A 16202-nucleotide genomic window follows, 5' to 3' on the forward strand; every position below is an offset into this window, starting at 1 on the left:
ACTTTGCTTAGTGGTTGTGAAGTTTTTATATGGTTTAAAGAACTGGTTTTAGGATTTTTGCATTGTGGACAGCTAAGCTAGAAGGTTGGCTATTATTGCATGACCTAGTAGGCAGACGATCCTTTATGATACCTCAATAGATGAGATTGTCTCAACCTTGGTCATAGGAGGTATATTTTTTGAATTTATTGCTTTTAGTTTGGTTGGCACCCCAGCCAGAAATCAATTCTAAAATTAAGGCTGTTGTGGAGCGCAGACCAATGTGAATGAATGATGAATACGTAGATCAACATGAAGTGCCTTCTTGAGCTTAGAGATCTAAATGCAGTTTTTAGGGGGGCAAAAATTTAATTACTGGAAGCACACTAAGAATGGATGAAAATATGGCCACCCCTAATTTCTACTTGTGAACCTTATATAATATTTAAAGCATTATCCGTCAAACTATCAGCGGAAGAATGCTGCTGGAAATAATTGATTCTTTAGTCCTCTTTCTTATGTTTCCTGTTCTTGTCAATTGCAAACACTAAGATCTGTCTTTCAGTTCAAATATTATCACTTTCAGCACTTGTGTGCCTAAATCATCACTGATGAGGAGATTGCACGAACAGATGCATAAGTGGGTTGGCTAAATAGACTGACTATAATTGCATGCTGACATGTTAATGTGCTGTACTTATCTTTTGCTAGACATACTTGCTGATTTAGATTTCTTATTTACATTGTTAGGGCTATGTAGCATTTGTAGATCAGTTGCTGACGAATTGGTTGATTTGCAGTTATCATTTTTTAAACATATTTTATTAGAATTTCTCAATATGGTGTGTTTGAAAAAAAATATAAAGTTATTGCACTAGCTTTCTTATTAATTCCATTGTTCATTTAGTTGTTGACATGTCCAGCTTAAAACTGCCATCAATCGGGCTGCCTTTCGTAATGACATGATCACTGTAAGTGATGCTCTTGAAGTATCGGCCGAGATGTACAGAAGAGATCCCAACAGTATTCCTGATTACATTCAACATCATCTTCTTTCACTTGCCATATGGGAGGATTTGCGGTATGATATTCCCAGCAATAAAGCTTTGTGTTACTTGACTTATTTATATTTCTTCAGCAAAATTTATGAACTCTTTTGTTGCCTTGCTTGAGTATATGGGTACTATTTGTAGGGAGTTGATTAGTTAGAAAGTTATTATTATGAAGAATAGTTGGCTGATGATTCATGGTGCGGAATTCATAAAGGGTTTGTCTTGATTTAGTACAAGTTAAAATATTCAAATTGCCTCTATTTTTGTTTATCTTCATTTTATTATAAGATTGAACGATAAAAAATTAATTATTTATATTTTAAAGAAAGTTGAGGGCCAAGATATAGATTTGATGCGGATAGGCTTTGAACTCATCTCAAGCTGACAAAGCTTTTAAAATCTTTTTCAGCTAAGTTGGCCAACACCCACGTCTTCTTCAAACTTTAAATCGCTGCCATTAATCTTCATCTACTCTACTTGGACAATTAAACATAAAAAGTTTAAGTAATCTATTTTATCTATCTATTACTGTGGCTCCAAAAATTTGCACTCGGCTCTTCTAAGAGAGTTTGGTCGAGGTGAAATTTTCAAAAGGCATTTTAATAATAAAGATCTCGTTCTATACATAAAGATTTGAGCTCAAAATAATTAGCATTGAGATTTGGGGTTATTTTTAAGAATGAAGACCTCTTTCTGATGAGATTTTTGGGCAATGTGGCCATCATCGTGGTGGTTGCTTGAGACATGTATTTGCATTTTGAAAGTTTTATTTTAAGAATGAATTCTTCTGATTATTATGTGCGATGAAAATGCTCATCATAGGGTATTTGAACGCTTTCATTTTGTTGTGTTGGACCTTGTCAACACTGCTTGCTTGCAGAGAATTAAGTTTGTGACTTGGGTGTCATTTAAGCTCATTACAAAACTTATTGACTGTACCCTCATATGTAGAGGATCAGATCTGTGAGTTAGCACAAGCGATTGTATCTTGAAATATCACATCTAAATTTTGCACGTTGAAAATAATTTTCCTTGTAAATGGCATTGAAGGTCTTATACAAATGTTAAACCAAATATTTTTGTGAGATTCACGGTCATATTCTTGATTGCAAACTTGCTTAATTGGAAAACTCTCTTTTATTGGAATAATTCGTTAGAGGGTGAAGTCTTGTCAACTCTGATGTTGGGGATGTTTAGGATCAGGCTTCAAAAAGATGGGACTTACAAGAAGTGCTGGCACCAGTTGGAATGTCTTAGGCTGTTGTCAGTACGAGCAGTTGTGCCATATTGATGATTGAAAATGGGTGATATTGCTTCATTGGTAGCAACAACCAATGTCATGCTATTATGGTGAACAATGATTAATTTCTCATCATTAGTGATCAACATCACACATTTCATCAATTAGCGCAGCATGTTGTCGTTTGCTAGGCGAGTGATTCCCAAATACATAATCAAGGATGACATCTTGCCATTGTTTCAAAGGGTCACACCTATTCTTCATGTGTCACATACATCATTGACAGAAGTCTAAAGCATTTCCAAAATTCTCGGATTTGTCTAGAATTTTATTAAATAAATTAACTTTAAACATATTTTTAGACTTAGAGAGCTATTATGGTTACATATAGCAAATTTCATGTCCATTTTGAATGAACAGAGAAGATTGTAGCTTCCCCATCTTTAAGAGTTGTGGAAAATATGAACTAATTGGCCCTGCCTTTGGGGGGGTCTACCAGAAATCGGACTGGCCAGTGCTGATTGCCATTAGCAATCTTTGATTGATGATTCAGGCAATGTTTAAAATTGCGTATTCGGATATTGAGGCGTTTTTCATACATGAGGCGAGGCGTAAGCCTCAAAATCAAAAGATTGCGTAAACATAAAATGATAAATTTGTTATATACTAATGAGTGAATAATATAAAATATAAAAAAGCATAAGATATGAAGTGAAATCAAAATATCTCAATAATAAGACAACATGAAATATAGTTCAACTCAAAATTCTATCTTTCCGAAATCATAGTATTCTTTTCATTAACATATAATTCTGATTTCCAAAAATAAATAGCAATGACATATCACATAAGAACTCATAAGTCATCAGCATTGTCATCACTAAGGGGTTCTTCATTTGAATCATCATTATGATGAACTGTTCTCTTCCCTTCCTCCTCTCCTATAGAGTCCAATGTCGGGCATTTACTTCAAAATTTATGTAAGTTTTAATATATATAGCGTGAGGCGTAAGCCTCATGCCAATGAGGCGAGACGGGCCTCAACCAAGTTGAGGCGCAAGCCTCATAAAAAAACTCGATGAGTAAGCATCAAGGCGTTTTTTACTGGAATTGCGCAAAGGAGGGCCTCATATTGCGCAATTTTAAACCATGGATTCAAGGATACCATGTCATTGGTGACAATGTTGTGAGCCCATTCGTGTTGATAGATCATTGGTAAACAGATTGTTAGGAATGATTTTGAGAAGTTTCATATCAACTTCATTTAATTTAAGCTGAAGTATAAACAATTATTTGAATAATTTTATGTTAATCCCTTCCTCATAGAGAAGAATGTTTTGAGATTAACAACTGCTGAAATGGTGAAGCTTTGGAGGCACATTAACTTGGAGAAGTCCCGAGCTTTCAAACATTAAAAGCACACCCCAAACCTAGGCCTTTAAGGAAGCTCCTTAATCACTAGTGGTGATGGTCACTATTGCCCAAGTATCACTTGCCAGTGCTATATATAGGGGTGCAAACGAGTTGAGTCGATCTCGAATCAGGCTTAACTCAAGCTCAGCAGATCTTAAGCTCAAACTTGAGCTCGAGCTCGAGTTTGACTCGAGCTCAAATGGCCTGCTCGAACTCTGCTCGAGGCGATCGATGCGAGCTCATGAGGCATAAGCTCTCTTCCCGTCTCGGTTTCGGTTATGCCTTTCCCGCCATACTCAAGTTGATTTTTTTTTTTTGCGAAAATTCTAAAGAGACTAATAAAAACAGAATATAATAAAGAAAAAAAATTCAAAGTCGAAACCCTTGCTTCAAATTTCGGGAAACTACAATTGAATTATTTTCCAAATGAGAGAATTTGTTAAGATACAAGACAAAGAGGACGTACATGATTGCCGCCTATATGCATCGTCTCCGCTCGTCGTGCTCACGACCCACAACAGCTAAGCAAAAACCCTTGAACAGCCGCTCCTCTTCGCGTTCACGCAGAAGAAAAAAACCCAAATACCCAATGTTACAGTTCGGCTCAAATAGGAATAATATTCTTGCTTGCAAGCCCGCGATTGCTCCCTCTCATCCGACTTTTGTGCTTCGGTCCAGTCCGCCCCTTTGCTTCTGCCTGATTTTCCTATTCGAGCGGCTCAACCAATTCTCGAGCCAGGCTTTGCCTCTACCGAACTCGAGCTCAATAATACAACAAGCTCGAAAATCTGCTCGAACTTGAGTTCAAAACTCGATAAGCTTGACTCGCAAGTTGGTTAACAAGTCGAGTTTGAGCTGCCTCGTGATCTAGCTCATCTCAGTTGCACTCCTAGTCCTGTATAACTTGATTAGGCTGGCCAACCCAATCATCTCTCCAAGGTATTTTTGGGCTCATTTTGTCCCTTGATAGTCCAAGAATCCATGGACATACTAAAACAATGTGGAGTTTTGTTCAGGGAGTGGCCATGTCATTTTTACCTTGTTTAAGTGCCAAATTAGTCTAAACAAGTTAGATTAAATTCTCTGTGAAGGTTACATCGAGTTTTGCTTAATAAATTTTATTTTATATAATACTAGTATTATGATAGAGAATGCAAGTATATTTTGTTAAAGATAATGTTCGAGCAATGGAACTTTGAGGTTTTTGCATCCACAACACAAATCCATAGGTGCGTCGGTAAAGTATCTTGTAGAATTGATGGGGAGAAATAAAGAGGACAATTAGATATACTGCAAAAAAATTATGCGCCATAAGAGCTCGTAGGAGTAAATTTTGTATTTGTAGGTAATTATTCTTGCCTGCATCAAAATGGTATTAGAGCCTAGGTTGTTCATGTCTAATTAATGCAATCAAAATTACAAAAAAAGGACAAACTAGTGTCTTCCCTTAAAACATAACAAACTCACAACCATATAACTTAAAATCGACACAAAAACTCAATTAAAATTAAATAAGATAAAACGACACCTTTAAACTTACAACCAACAATATATTGAATACATACAGACACCTAAAGAAGCTTTCATCCATCGAGAAGAAAGATAAAAATGGGGTGGTCACTTGCGTAGAGAAGAATTAGATAAGAAGCCCAAGATGAAATCGAAGGGAGGAGAAGCGAAATGGAACAAGCTTGCAAGCTTTCCTAAGAAGAAACCTGCAGGTTTTAGATTCCAAAAATTACTTCATATCATCCTCTCTTTGTACTACAAAACAACCCATATATATATATATATATAGGTAAAAAGAGGAAGCCAAATAGCCCACAAAACCTCCAGCTGAATCAACAAAAAATGGGGAGCCGAAAGACCAATCGGCAATTCTTGGAACAATAGCCGAAGGGACCACACGGGGGACAGGAACAGGCAACCACGGGGAACAGGAACAGCCAGCCACGGGACAGGAACCAGCCACGGGACAAGAGGCAGGCGGAGAAACCGAAAGGCCACAGAGAGGGGGAAGGGGGAATGAACCTGGATAGTCATTTATGATCTGATTTTAGAAGAAAAACACAGCAGCTTGCCTAAAGGGGCAACTAAATCTGAGACAACCAAGCCTAAACAAGGAACCAAATCATCCCAAAAGCAAGGAACATCAATTGCCTACCTCCCCTGCCTAACTACATCACAATAGCTGTGATATTTATGTTTGCTTTCATGCTTGTAAATGCACGTGCATGTTCCTTTTTGCTTATTAATGGTTCTTGCCAAATGAGAGAAGTTGTTAAGATACAAGATAGAGAGGACATACTAGATTGCCGCCTCTACTCTTTGTCTTCGTTCCTTCTCATGCTCACGACCCACAATAGCCAAGTAAAAACCATATAACAGCCGCTCCTCTTCGTGTTCTCGCCATCGATTAAAAAGGCGTTCGAGGAGGACGCCTCGAGGCGCGCCTCGAATCGAGGCGGAGGTCGGGCGAACTGAGGCTTAAGCCTCGAACGTCCGGGTGAGGCTTACGCCTTTTTCCACGGAGGTGTACGCCTCAATACGTGAGGCGTCGAGGTGCATCGAGGCGCATCGAGGCAGCGCCTCGAAAGGGAGAAAGTTACCTTCAAAGCTAGCGAGCCAACGAGCTCCCGTCTTATCAAAATGTCATAACTTATAATCCGACAGGAAGGGAAAGTCGTTGAAGGAGCGCAGTCGAACAGCCACAAAGGAGCCAAAGAAGCGATGCGTGTAATCTCTACACCTGCTATGAAGCAATGAAACTGAACAACAAGGACGAAAAGAGAAGATGAAAGGCAAACCCTAGACGCAGCTAAGTTATTATTGATTAACTTAATTAATATAATTTAAATATTAATAATTAAGCAAATTAATTAAATACTTAATAGTATAATTAGTGCATAAATTAATTGACTAATTAGTAATATAATTATTAATTAAATATTAATATAATTAACCTAGTTAATATAAATTAAAATATATATTATTAAATATATAATTAATAGTATTAATAATAATTATTGAGTAGCTTGTACCGCTCAGTACATGCTCGGTACCGAGCCAGTACCGCTCGGTACTGAGCAAGTATATGCTCGGTACTGAGCGGTACATGCTCGGTACCACTAGGTACACGCTCGGTACCAAGCCAGTACCACTAGGTACATGCTCGATATTGCTCAGTACATACCGCTCAGTTCCGAGCCAGTACCACTCAGTACCGAGCGGTACATGCTCGGTACCGAGCGGTAGTTACGCCTCGATCCGCCTCGAGGCTTACGCCTCGTCTCGCTTAGCCAAAACGCCTCCATTCCCGATTTCGCCTTTTAAAACCTTGGTTCACACTGTAGAAAAAAAACCCAAATACCCAATGTTACGGTTCGGTTCAAACAAGAATAATATTCACGTTTGCGGGCTTGCAGGTTCTCCCTCTTATCCGATTTTCGAAATTCGTTGTTCCCCTTCTGCGTTTCGGTTCGGTCCGCTTACTCTGCTTCTGCCTTATTCTTCCTATTTGAGTTGCTCAATGAGTACTCGAGCCGGGCTTTGTCTTTACAGAACTTGAGCTTGACAATCTGCTCAAACTTGAGCTTGAAATTCGATAAGCTCAACTCGCGATCTCGTTAATGAGTTGATTTCGAGCTGGCTCGAATGAGCTGCACCCCTAGCCGTGTATAACTTGATTAGGCTGGCCAACCCAATCATCTTTCCAAGGTCTGTTTGGTCTCATTTTGGCCTTTGAGCAATCCAAGAATCCATGGACATAATAAAACACTGTGGAGTTTTGTTTAGGGAGTGGACATGTCATTTTTACCTTGTTTAAGTGCTAAATTAGCCTAATCAACTCAGATTAACTCTCCGTGAAGGTTACATTGATTTTTGCTTATTAGATTTTGATTTTTATAATACTAGTATTAAGTTAGCGAGATAATGTTCGAGCAATGGATCTTTGTGGTATCGACATCCACAACACAAATCCATAGGTGCGTCGGTAAAATATCTAATAGAATTGATGGGGAGAAATAAAGATGACAATTAGATATGCTACAAAAAAATTATACGTTATAACATCTAGTAAATTTGAAAGATTTAATTTAATTGTAATAAAATAATTAGAATAAAGGAGACAATAGCGGTGATATTTATGTTTTCTTTCATGCTTGTAAATGAACGTGCATGTTCCTTTTTGCTTATTAATGGTTCTTTCCAAATGAGAGAAGTTGTTAAAATACAAGACAGAGAGGACATACCAGATCACCACCTTTTCTCATTGTCTTTGCTCCTTTTTGCGCTAATGACCCACAACAGTCAAGCAAAAACCTTAGAACAACCACTCCTCTTCGCGTTCACGCAGCAGAAAAAAAACCCAAATACCCAATGTTACGGTTCGATTCAAACCAAAATAATATTCACACTTGTAGAACTGTAGGTGCTCCCTCTCATCCGATTTTCAAAATTCATTGTTTCGCTTCCCTGCTTCGGTTCTGTCTGCTCACTCCGCTTTTGCCTTTTTTTTTTCCTATTTGAGTGGCTCAATGAGCACTCGAGCCATTCTTTGTCTCTACGGAACTTGAGCTTGAAAATTTGCTCGAACTTGAGCTCGAAACTCGATAGGCTCGACTCAGTTACACTCCTAGTCGTGTATAACTTTATCAGGCTTGCCAACCCAATCATATCTCCAAGTTTTGTTCGGGCTCATTTTGTCCCTTGAGCAATTCAAGAATCCATGGACATAATAAAACACTGGAGTTTTGTTTAGGGAGTGGTCATGTCATTGTTACCTTGTTTAAGTGCCAAATTAGCCTAATCAAGTCAGATTTACTCTTCGTGAAGGTTACATCGAGTTTTACTTATTAGATTTTGATTTTTATAATACTAGTATTATATTATAGAGAATGTAAGTGTATTTTATTAAAGATAATGTTCGAACAATGGATCTTTGTGGTATTGACATCCACAACACAAATCCATAGGTGCGTTAGTAAAATATCTAATAAAATTGATGGGGAGAAATAAAGATGACAATTAGATATACTACTAAAAAAATATACGCTATAACACCTAGTAGGAGTAAATTTAAAAGATTTAATTTAATTGTGACAAAATAATTGGAATAAAGTTGGAAATAACGGTGATATTTATGTTTTCTTTCATGCTTGTAAATGCACGTGGATGTTCCTTTTTGCTTATTAATGGTTCTTTACAAATGAGAGAAGTTGTTAAAATACAAGTTAGAGAGGACATACCAGATCACCACCGTTTCTCACTATCTTCGCTCCTTGCGCTCACGACCCACAACAGTCAAGCAAAAACCCTAGAACAACCACTCCTCTTCACGTTCACGCAGCAAAAAAAAACCCAAATACCCAATGTTACAGTTCGGTTCAAATAAGAATAATATTCACGCTTGCGGGCTTGCAGTTGCTCCCTCTTATCCGATTTTCGAAATTCGTTGTTTCGCTTCCGCGCTTTGGTTCGGTCTGCTCACTCTGCTTTTGCCTTATTTTTCCATTTGAGTGGCTCAATGAGTACTCGAGCCAGGCTTTGTCTCTACAGAACTTGAGCATGAAAATTTGCTCGAACTCGAGCTCGAAACTCGATAAGCTCACTCGCGAGCTGGCTCGACTCAGTTGCACCCCTAGTCATGTATAACTTGATCAGGCTTGCCAACCCAATCATCTCTCCAAGGTCTGTTCGGGCTCATTTTGTCCCTTGAGCAATTCAAGAATCCTTGGACATAATAAAACACTGTGGAGTTTTGTTTAGGGAGTGGCCATGTCATTTTTACCTTGTTGAAGTGCCAAATTAGCCTAATCAAGTCAGATTAACTCTTCATGAAGGTTACATCGAGTTTTGCTTATTAGATTTTGATTTTTATAATACTAGTATTATATTATAGAGAATGTAAGTGTATTTTATTAAAGATAATGTTCGAGCAATGGATCTTTGTGGTATTGACATCCACAACACAAATCCATAGGTGCGCTAGTAAAATATCTATTAGAATTGATGTGGAGAAATGAAGATGACAATTAGATATACTGCTAAAAAATATGTGCTATAAGCCCTAGTAGGAGTAAATTTAAAAGATTTAAATTAATTGTAACAAAATAGTTGGAATAAATTTGACAATAGCGGTGATATTTATGTTTTCTTTCATGCTTGTAAATGCACGTGCATGTTTCTTTTTTCTTATTAATGGTTCTTTACAAATGTGATGTAGGCAGGGGGGGGGTCAAATCATCTTGAAATTCTTCTTGGTTTTGAGATGTTTGTTGCTCTCGGGTTGGGCCTTGGTTGCTTGGTGTTGAGCTCAAAATTTGGATTCTATTTGGTGTTAGCTCATTAATGTTTGAGCTGAAGTTTAGCTCAATAATTGATGGAATAAATGCACTTCCTAACTCATAAATTCAAAAAGGTATTCTCATTATTTTAGAGTGAACTTGTGTCTCTTCCGTTCCCCTTGTCTTCTCGATTTCTGCTATATGTTGCTTTTCCCATGGTCACTCCCTCTCGGTTTTATCCCCTGGCTGTTTTCCCGTGAAGCTCTGCCCTGTTTCCTGTGCTGGCTCTTCGGGTCTCTTGCTGCCTGGGCTTCCTGTGACTTCTTGCTGGTTTTCCGTAGCTATTTCTCCCTATTTTCTGTGCAGTATTGTGGGATGTATTTGACTGATTTTTGTGATGTCTTTTCAGCTGCTGTTTGTGGTGTTTTTTGACCTTCTAGTTCCTTCTTTTAATGCGATTAATTAGTAATTTTAGGGGCTGTTTGGCTGCCATCTTTTTCCTTTATATATGAGATGTTTATGTAATAAAAAGAAGGATATAATGGGATTTTTGGAATAGAAAAACTGATGGTTTTTCTTGGAATAGCTTGCAAGCTGTCCTTGACCTTCCTCTCTTATTTTTCTAGGATAACTTGCAAGTTACCTTCTTCGTATTGGCTTCTAATCCACTTCTTCTCTACGCAAGTGACCACCCCACCTGTATCCTCCTTCTCGATGAAATGCAACTTTAGGAGTTTATGTCGTCCAAGTTTGTATGCGTCGTTTGTAAAAGTCATTTCAATTTATCAAAAGTAATGCTTTGCTTTACCAATGTGATGGTGTGTCTTTTTATTTAAAGTTGTATGTTATATTGAGATATAAGAAGGTTATGTTGTGGTCTCCAATTTGTTGTGGAGGCTTAGTTTAGTCTTTATTTTGTTTATAGCTTTTGCTCGCAAAAATTTGGGGCTTTTCCCAAAATATTGCTTGCATCAATTTGGTATTAGAGCGGGTTAGCAAATCCCGGTGTGTCGAGTGAGTTTTGTTTTTGAGTCATGTTGTCATTTGAGTCTTGGTGTCAAGTGAGCAAACTCAAGCTTCATCAAGAGATGACTTCTTTCAATCCGAGGAGAATTTGATGTAGGCAAGGGGGGTCAAATCATCTTGAAATTCTTTTTGGCCTTGAGATGTTTGCTGCTCTCGAGTTGGACCTTGGCTGCTTGGTGTTGAGTTCAAAATTTGGATTCTACTTGGTGTTACCTCATTAATGTTTGAGCTGAAGTTTAGCTCAATAATTGGTGGAATAAATGCTTTTCCTAGCTCATAAATTCAAAAAGGTATTCTCATTATTGTGGAGTGGACTTGTGTCTCTTCCGTTCCCCTTGTCTTCTCGGTTTCTGCTGTCTGTTGCTGTTCCCGTGGTCACTCCCTCTCGGTTTTATACCCTGGCTGTTTTCCCGTGAAGCTCTGCCTTGTTCCCTGTGTTGGCCCTTCGGGTTCCTTGCTGGCTGGGCTTCCGGTGACTTCTGGTTGGGTTTCCCGTAGCTATTTCTCCCTGTTTTCTGTGTAGTATTGTTGGATGTATTTGGCTGATTTTTGGGATGTCTTTTCACTTGCTGTTTGTGGTGTCTTTTGATCTTCTAGTTCTCTCTTTTAATGGGATTAATTAGTAATTTTAGGGGTTGTTTGGCTGCCATCTTTATCCTATATATATGGGATGTTTATGTAATAAAAAGAAGGATATAATGAGATTTTTGGAATAGAAAAACGGATGGTTTTGCTTGGAATAGCTTCCGAGCTAGTCCTTGATCTTCCTCTCTCCTTCTTCTATGATAACTTGCGAGTTATGCCTTCTTCGTCTCGGCTTCTTATCCCCTTCTTCTCTACGCAAGTGACCACCCCACTTGTATCCTTCTTCTCGATGAAATACAACTTTAGGAGTTTATGTCGCCCAAGTTTGTATGCGTCGTTTGTAAAAGTCATTTCAATTTATCAAAAGTAATGTTTTCCTTTACCAATGTGATGTTGTGTTTTTTTATTTATAGTTGTATGTTATATTGAGATATAAAAGGTGTTTAGGTTATGTTGTGGTCTCCAGTTTGTTGTGGAGGCTTATTTTAGTCTTTATTTTGTTTATAGCTTTTGCTCGCAAAAATTTGGGGTTTTTCCCAAATTTTTGCTTGCATCAAAATGAGAGAAGTTGCCAAGGATCACTTGAAATTTGCACACTTCCACCACTTTAAATATTTAAGAGTATTAATCTCATTTTTATAGTTATGAAACAGGAGGATGATTGACATAAACAAAGAAGTAAATTTGGAGATAATGAACTCTATAAGATGAGAGAGGGGAGAGATCAATTTGTTGTTATGATGACGACTCAAATAAAAATCCCCTTAGTGATGGCAGTGCAGATGAAATCTGAGTTTGTCAACTATTTCAATTTTTTTAGGAATTAAATGTGGATGAGTAGGGAGTTGAGAAAGAAAGAATTTGGAGTTGAACTTGATATTATCTGATACTTTTATGTCATTCATATATTTAATATTATTTTGCTCTTGTAATATTTGAATTTCAATTCTTTTTCATGCAATTTATCACTTGCCACTTTACGCCTTGTGCAATTTTTTATTTCATATGTATGTCAATTTGTTACTTCATAATTCAATAGAAAGGTAACATGTCATCCTTTAATATATTATTTGGGTAATATATAGAAAATCATTTTTAACATTTATTTTGACTTAACACAATTTTTTGATTTTAGGCTTACGCCTGAAAACGCCTTGAGGCTTATGCCCAGCTTCACGAACAAAAAACGCCTCAATACTCAATTGCACAATTTTATCCCTTATGTGCATGTTCCTTTTTTGTTTATTAATGAGGATGTGAATGTGTTTCCTTGTCTTTGGAGCTATTTGAATCACTACTAGTACATATGATCCTTATTTTTTTGTTTGCAATTTATAGGTTTATATTTCATGTATTCTCTATTTTTGTTTTTTTAGTGCACTTTTAAAGTTCATCAAGTTACGTGTATGTTTTTTTAGTAATGTTGATGCAACATGTAAGATTATTTCAAGTGAAAGTTTATGTATCCAATATTACTTATTAGTTTTTGACTTTAAGGTGGAGCAAAATATAAAAAAATAAGGTGAAATATTAATCTAGGATTAGATGGGGGCATTAAGATGGAGTGCATCAATCTTGTTGTGTGATAGAAAAGTCCTCAAGCTTAAGAGAAAATTCTATAAGATGGTGATGAGACATGCAATGCTTTATGGTGCAGAATGTTGGCCATTAAAAGAGAAGCATAATATTAAATTAAGTGTTGCTGAGATGAGGATGCTCAGGTGGATGAGTTGATTTACTCTTAGTGACAGGATATGAAATAAGCATATCTGTGAAAAGGTTGGAGTATCTCCAGTGATAGATAAGATTAGAGCCAGTCGCCTTATATGGTTTGGTCATGTAAAATGGTTGACTTCTGATGACTCTGTTAAGAGAGTAGATGTATTAGATTTGTCCTATATTAAGAAAGGTAGAGGTAGACCTAAAAAAACTTAGTTAGAAAATATTAGAAATTACCTTTCTTTATTAGATTTAAATGAGAATTTGACTCTTAACAGAAAATAATGGAGAAAAAATGATTCATGTAGCTGATCCCACATAGTGGGATAAAGGCTTGATGTTGTTGTTCATACAAATAATGATTGTTGATTATTATTTTCGATCAAATAGTGGTTAACTATATGTTGATCTAGGATTCTAATAATATCATAGTATTGAAATCAACAAGGATGGGTTGCTTGTGTTATAAGTAGTATATGACTCGTGAGGATATATGATGCAAGCAAAAATTTGGAAAAAGCCCAAATTTTTGCAAGCGAAAACAAAAGCTTCCTAGGAAATAGAAATTAGACAAAATACTCAAAAGACACCTTTTATAATATAAATGGACGCTTACAAATGACACATTAAACACTTTAAAACATAACAATGACACTTACAAACTTATAATCTGGAAACACCTAAAAATGCCTTTCACCCGTTGCTTTGAGAAGAATGATACATGTGGCGTCGAACTTGCGGAGTGAAGAAGGAGATTAGAAGTCGAGATGAAATATAGCTCGCAAGCTATAGAGAGGAGAAGAGATGGGGGACATAGCTCGCAAGCTATTCCCAAAGAAGAAAAACCCTCAGTTTTTTTTACTCCAAAAATTGGCACATAACAACCCCTTTTCTATTACAAAACACCTTATATTTATAAGAGAAAAAGGGTAGCCAAACAACCATAATTATCTTCATTTAAACCCATTAAATCAGGCCAGCTTTCAGTCCAAAACATCACCCAAAAGGCCACACAGAAAACTAGGAAAAATTAGCCACGGGACAAGCAACCAGGGAGGAAACCGAAGGGGCTGCACAGGAACTGGACCAGTAGCCAGGCAGGGAACCGAAGGGGCACAAAGGGGACTGGAACCAGCAGCCAGTAAGGGAGAAATAGCAGCCATGGGAAACAACACCAAGGAGAAATCGAGGGGTCACAAAGAAAGGAAAAAGACATGGTTCCAACTCCACATAATGAGCTTTCAAGTGCAATTAATCTTCCAAATAATGAGCTAAAACATCAGCTCAAGCATTAATGAGCTAGAACCAAGTAGCTCCCAAAAATTCAGCCATAAACCAAAGCAGACAAGGCCCAACCCGAGAGGCAACAAACAGCCCAAAGACCAAAGAACCTAAGATATTTAGATCTCCCCTTTGCCTACATCAATTCTCCTCCGGTTGAAGAAGCTAATCTCTCGATGAGGTTATTTTTAACTTTTTCATTTGTGCAGAATATGCCAAATCCAATTCTTTAATCTTAGCTTTGTATTTCCTTTCAATCAATTCTTTTTCATGAAGAAATTGTTCCTGAAGTCATTGCTTTCTCTTCTCGAATTTTTTGTCACATAAGTATATCAATCTTTCTATCTTGAAAAGTTCATTTTGAATCTGGTCTGTTGAATCTCCCTGAGGTGGAACCCTTTCTACAGTTGTGATGCAATCATGATTTTTGTATTTTTATTATCAAACATTGAGTATTAGTTTTTATTTAATTTTATATTTTTTTAGCTATCCAATGATGGGAAAGCATCCAATGGTCATGGTAGACCTTGGTTTGCTAGCTTGATTGGGTCCCTTGGGCTGCTGCTGGTTCTCGGGTTGGGCTAATTGTTCATGGTTTTGAGCTGGTGTTGATGTTGGGAGGTGGTGGTTGCTTTGGTGTTGGACTATATTTTCAATTGTGCTAGCTCATTAATGTTGAACTGAAGTTTAGTTCACATGGGAGATTTATTGCACTTCCTTGCTCATCAATCCAAAAAGGTATGCTATTAATTCTTGGATTCATTTGGAGTGGACTTGTCTCTTCTCCTCCCCTTTTTCTTTTCGTTTTCCTGTGCTGGGTGATTTTTCTGTGCCTTTGCCCCTTTGGTTTCCGTGGCTGGCTGCTCGGTTCTGCGGCTAGCTGCTCGGTTCCGTGGCTTTTCTGCTTAGTTCCCGTAATCTCTCTTCTCTGTTTTGCTGTGCCGTTTGGGGACTGATGTGGTGGCTGTTGGCCTTTCATTTCCCTAAATCTAATTGGTTTAGTTGGAGGTGTTATGGCTGTTTGGTTTACCTCTCTTGCCTATATATTGAAGATGAATTTTGAAGGAAAAGGTTGTTGAATTTTGTTGAGCATTCTCTCTTAAAAAACCTGAGGGTTTTCTTCTTCTTGGAAAAGCTTGAGAGCTTTGTCCACCTCTTCTTCTCCTCTATTTCGTCTGGGCTTCTTACCTCTTTCTTCTCTACGCAAGTTCCACTCCATTTGTATCCTTATTCTTGAGCCTTGGAGGTGATTGTTGGCTGATTTGGGAGCATTTGTTGTAGGAGTTTGGTTGGACGTTTGGACTATCTTACTGTGGTGGACAATCGGTTTGCTAGTCCTAAGCACATACTTTACTTAACATACATTTCGATGCATGTGAGGAAACCGTTCTGTCGATTGTTCTTAGGATAACGACTTTTTAAATTTCTTTTGTTTCTTTTGATTTCTCTTCTAGTTTTATCCATCGGTTTTGTGCTTATAGATGATTTCTACTATTTGAATCGAGTTTGGTTATAGTTTTGCCTATCGTTCTCCTTATCTGGCTTTTCTATCTAGTTTGTCTGCATCAAGTTTGAATCTTCACATCCTGAATAGTTGGTTCTTAAGTAAATTTGGTAGGG

The 16202-nt window shown here is 37.4% G+C and overlaps 1 protein-coding gene across 3 annotated transcripts in view; it reads left to right on the forward strand.

The window, feature by feature from the left end:
• The window catches only part of LOC110098356 (DENN domain and WD repeat-containing protein SCD1), a 160740-nt gene that overhangs the window by 82283 nt on the left and 62255 nt on the right, over positions 1-16202 (forward strand). For all 3 annotated transcript variants that reach the window (XR_003700165.1, XM_028693297.1, XM_020825173.2), the window contains one exon: positions 903-1060. Coding sequence is in view for 2 of the 3 variants with exons in the window: in XM_028693297.1 (XP_028549130.1) it covers positions 903-1060 (158 nt within the window). In the remaining variant the exon portion in view is untranslated. The remainder of the gene's footprint in view (positions 1-902; positions 1061-16202) is intronic.

This window comes from Dendrobium catenatum, unplaced genomic scaffold, assembly GCF_001605985.2.
Source record: "Dendrobium catenatum unplaced genomic scaffold, ASM160598v2 fragScaff_scaffold_249, whole genome shotgun sequence".
Lineage (NCBI taxonomy): Eukaryota > Viridiplantae > Streptophyta > Magnoliopsida > Asparagales > Orchidaceae > Dendrobium > Dendrobium catenatum.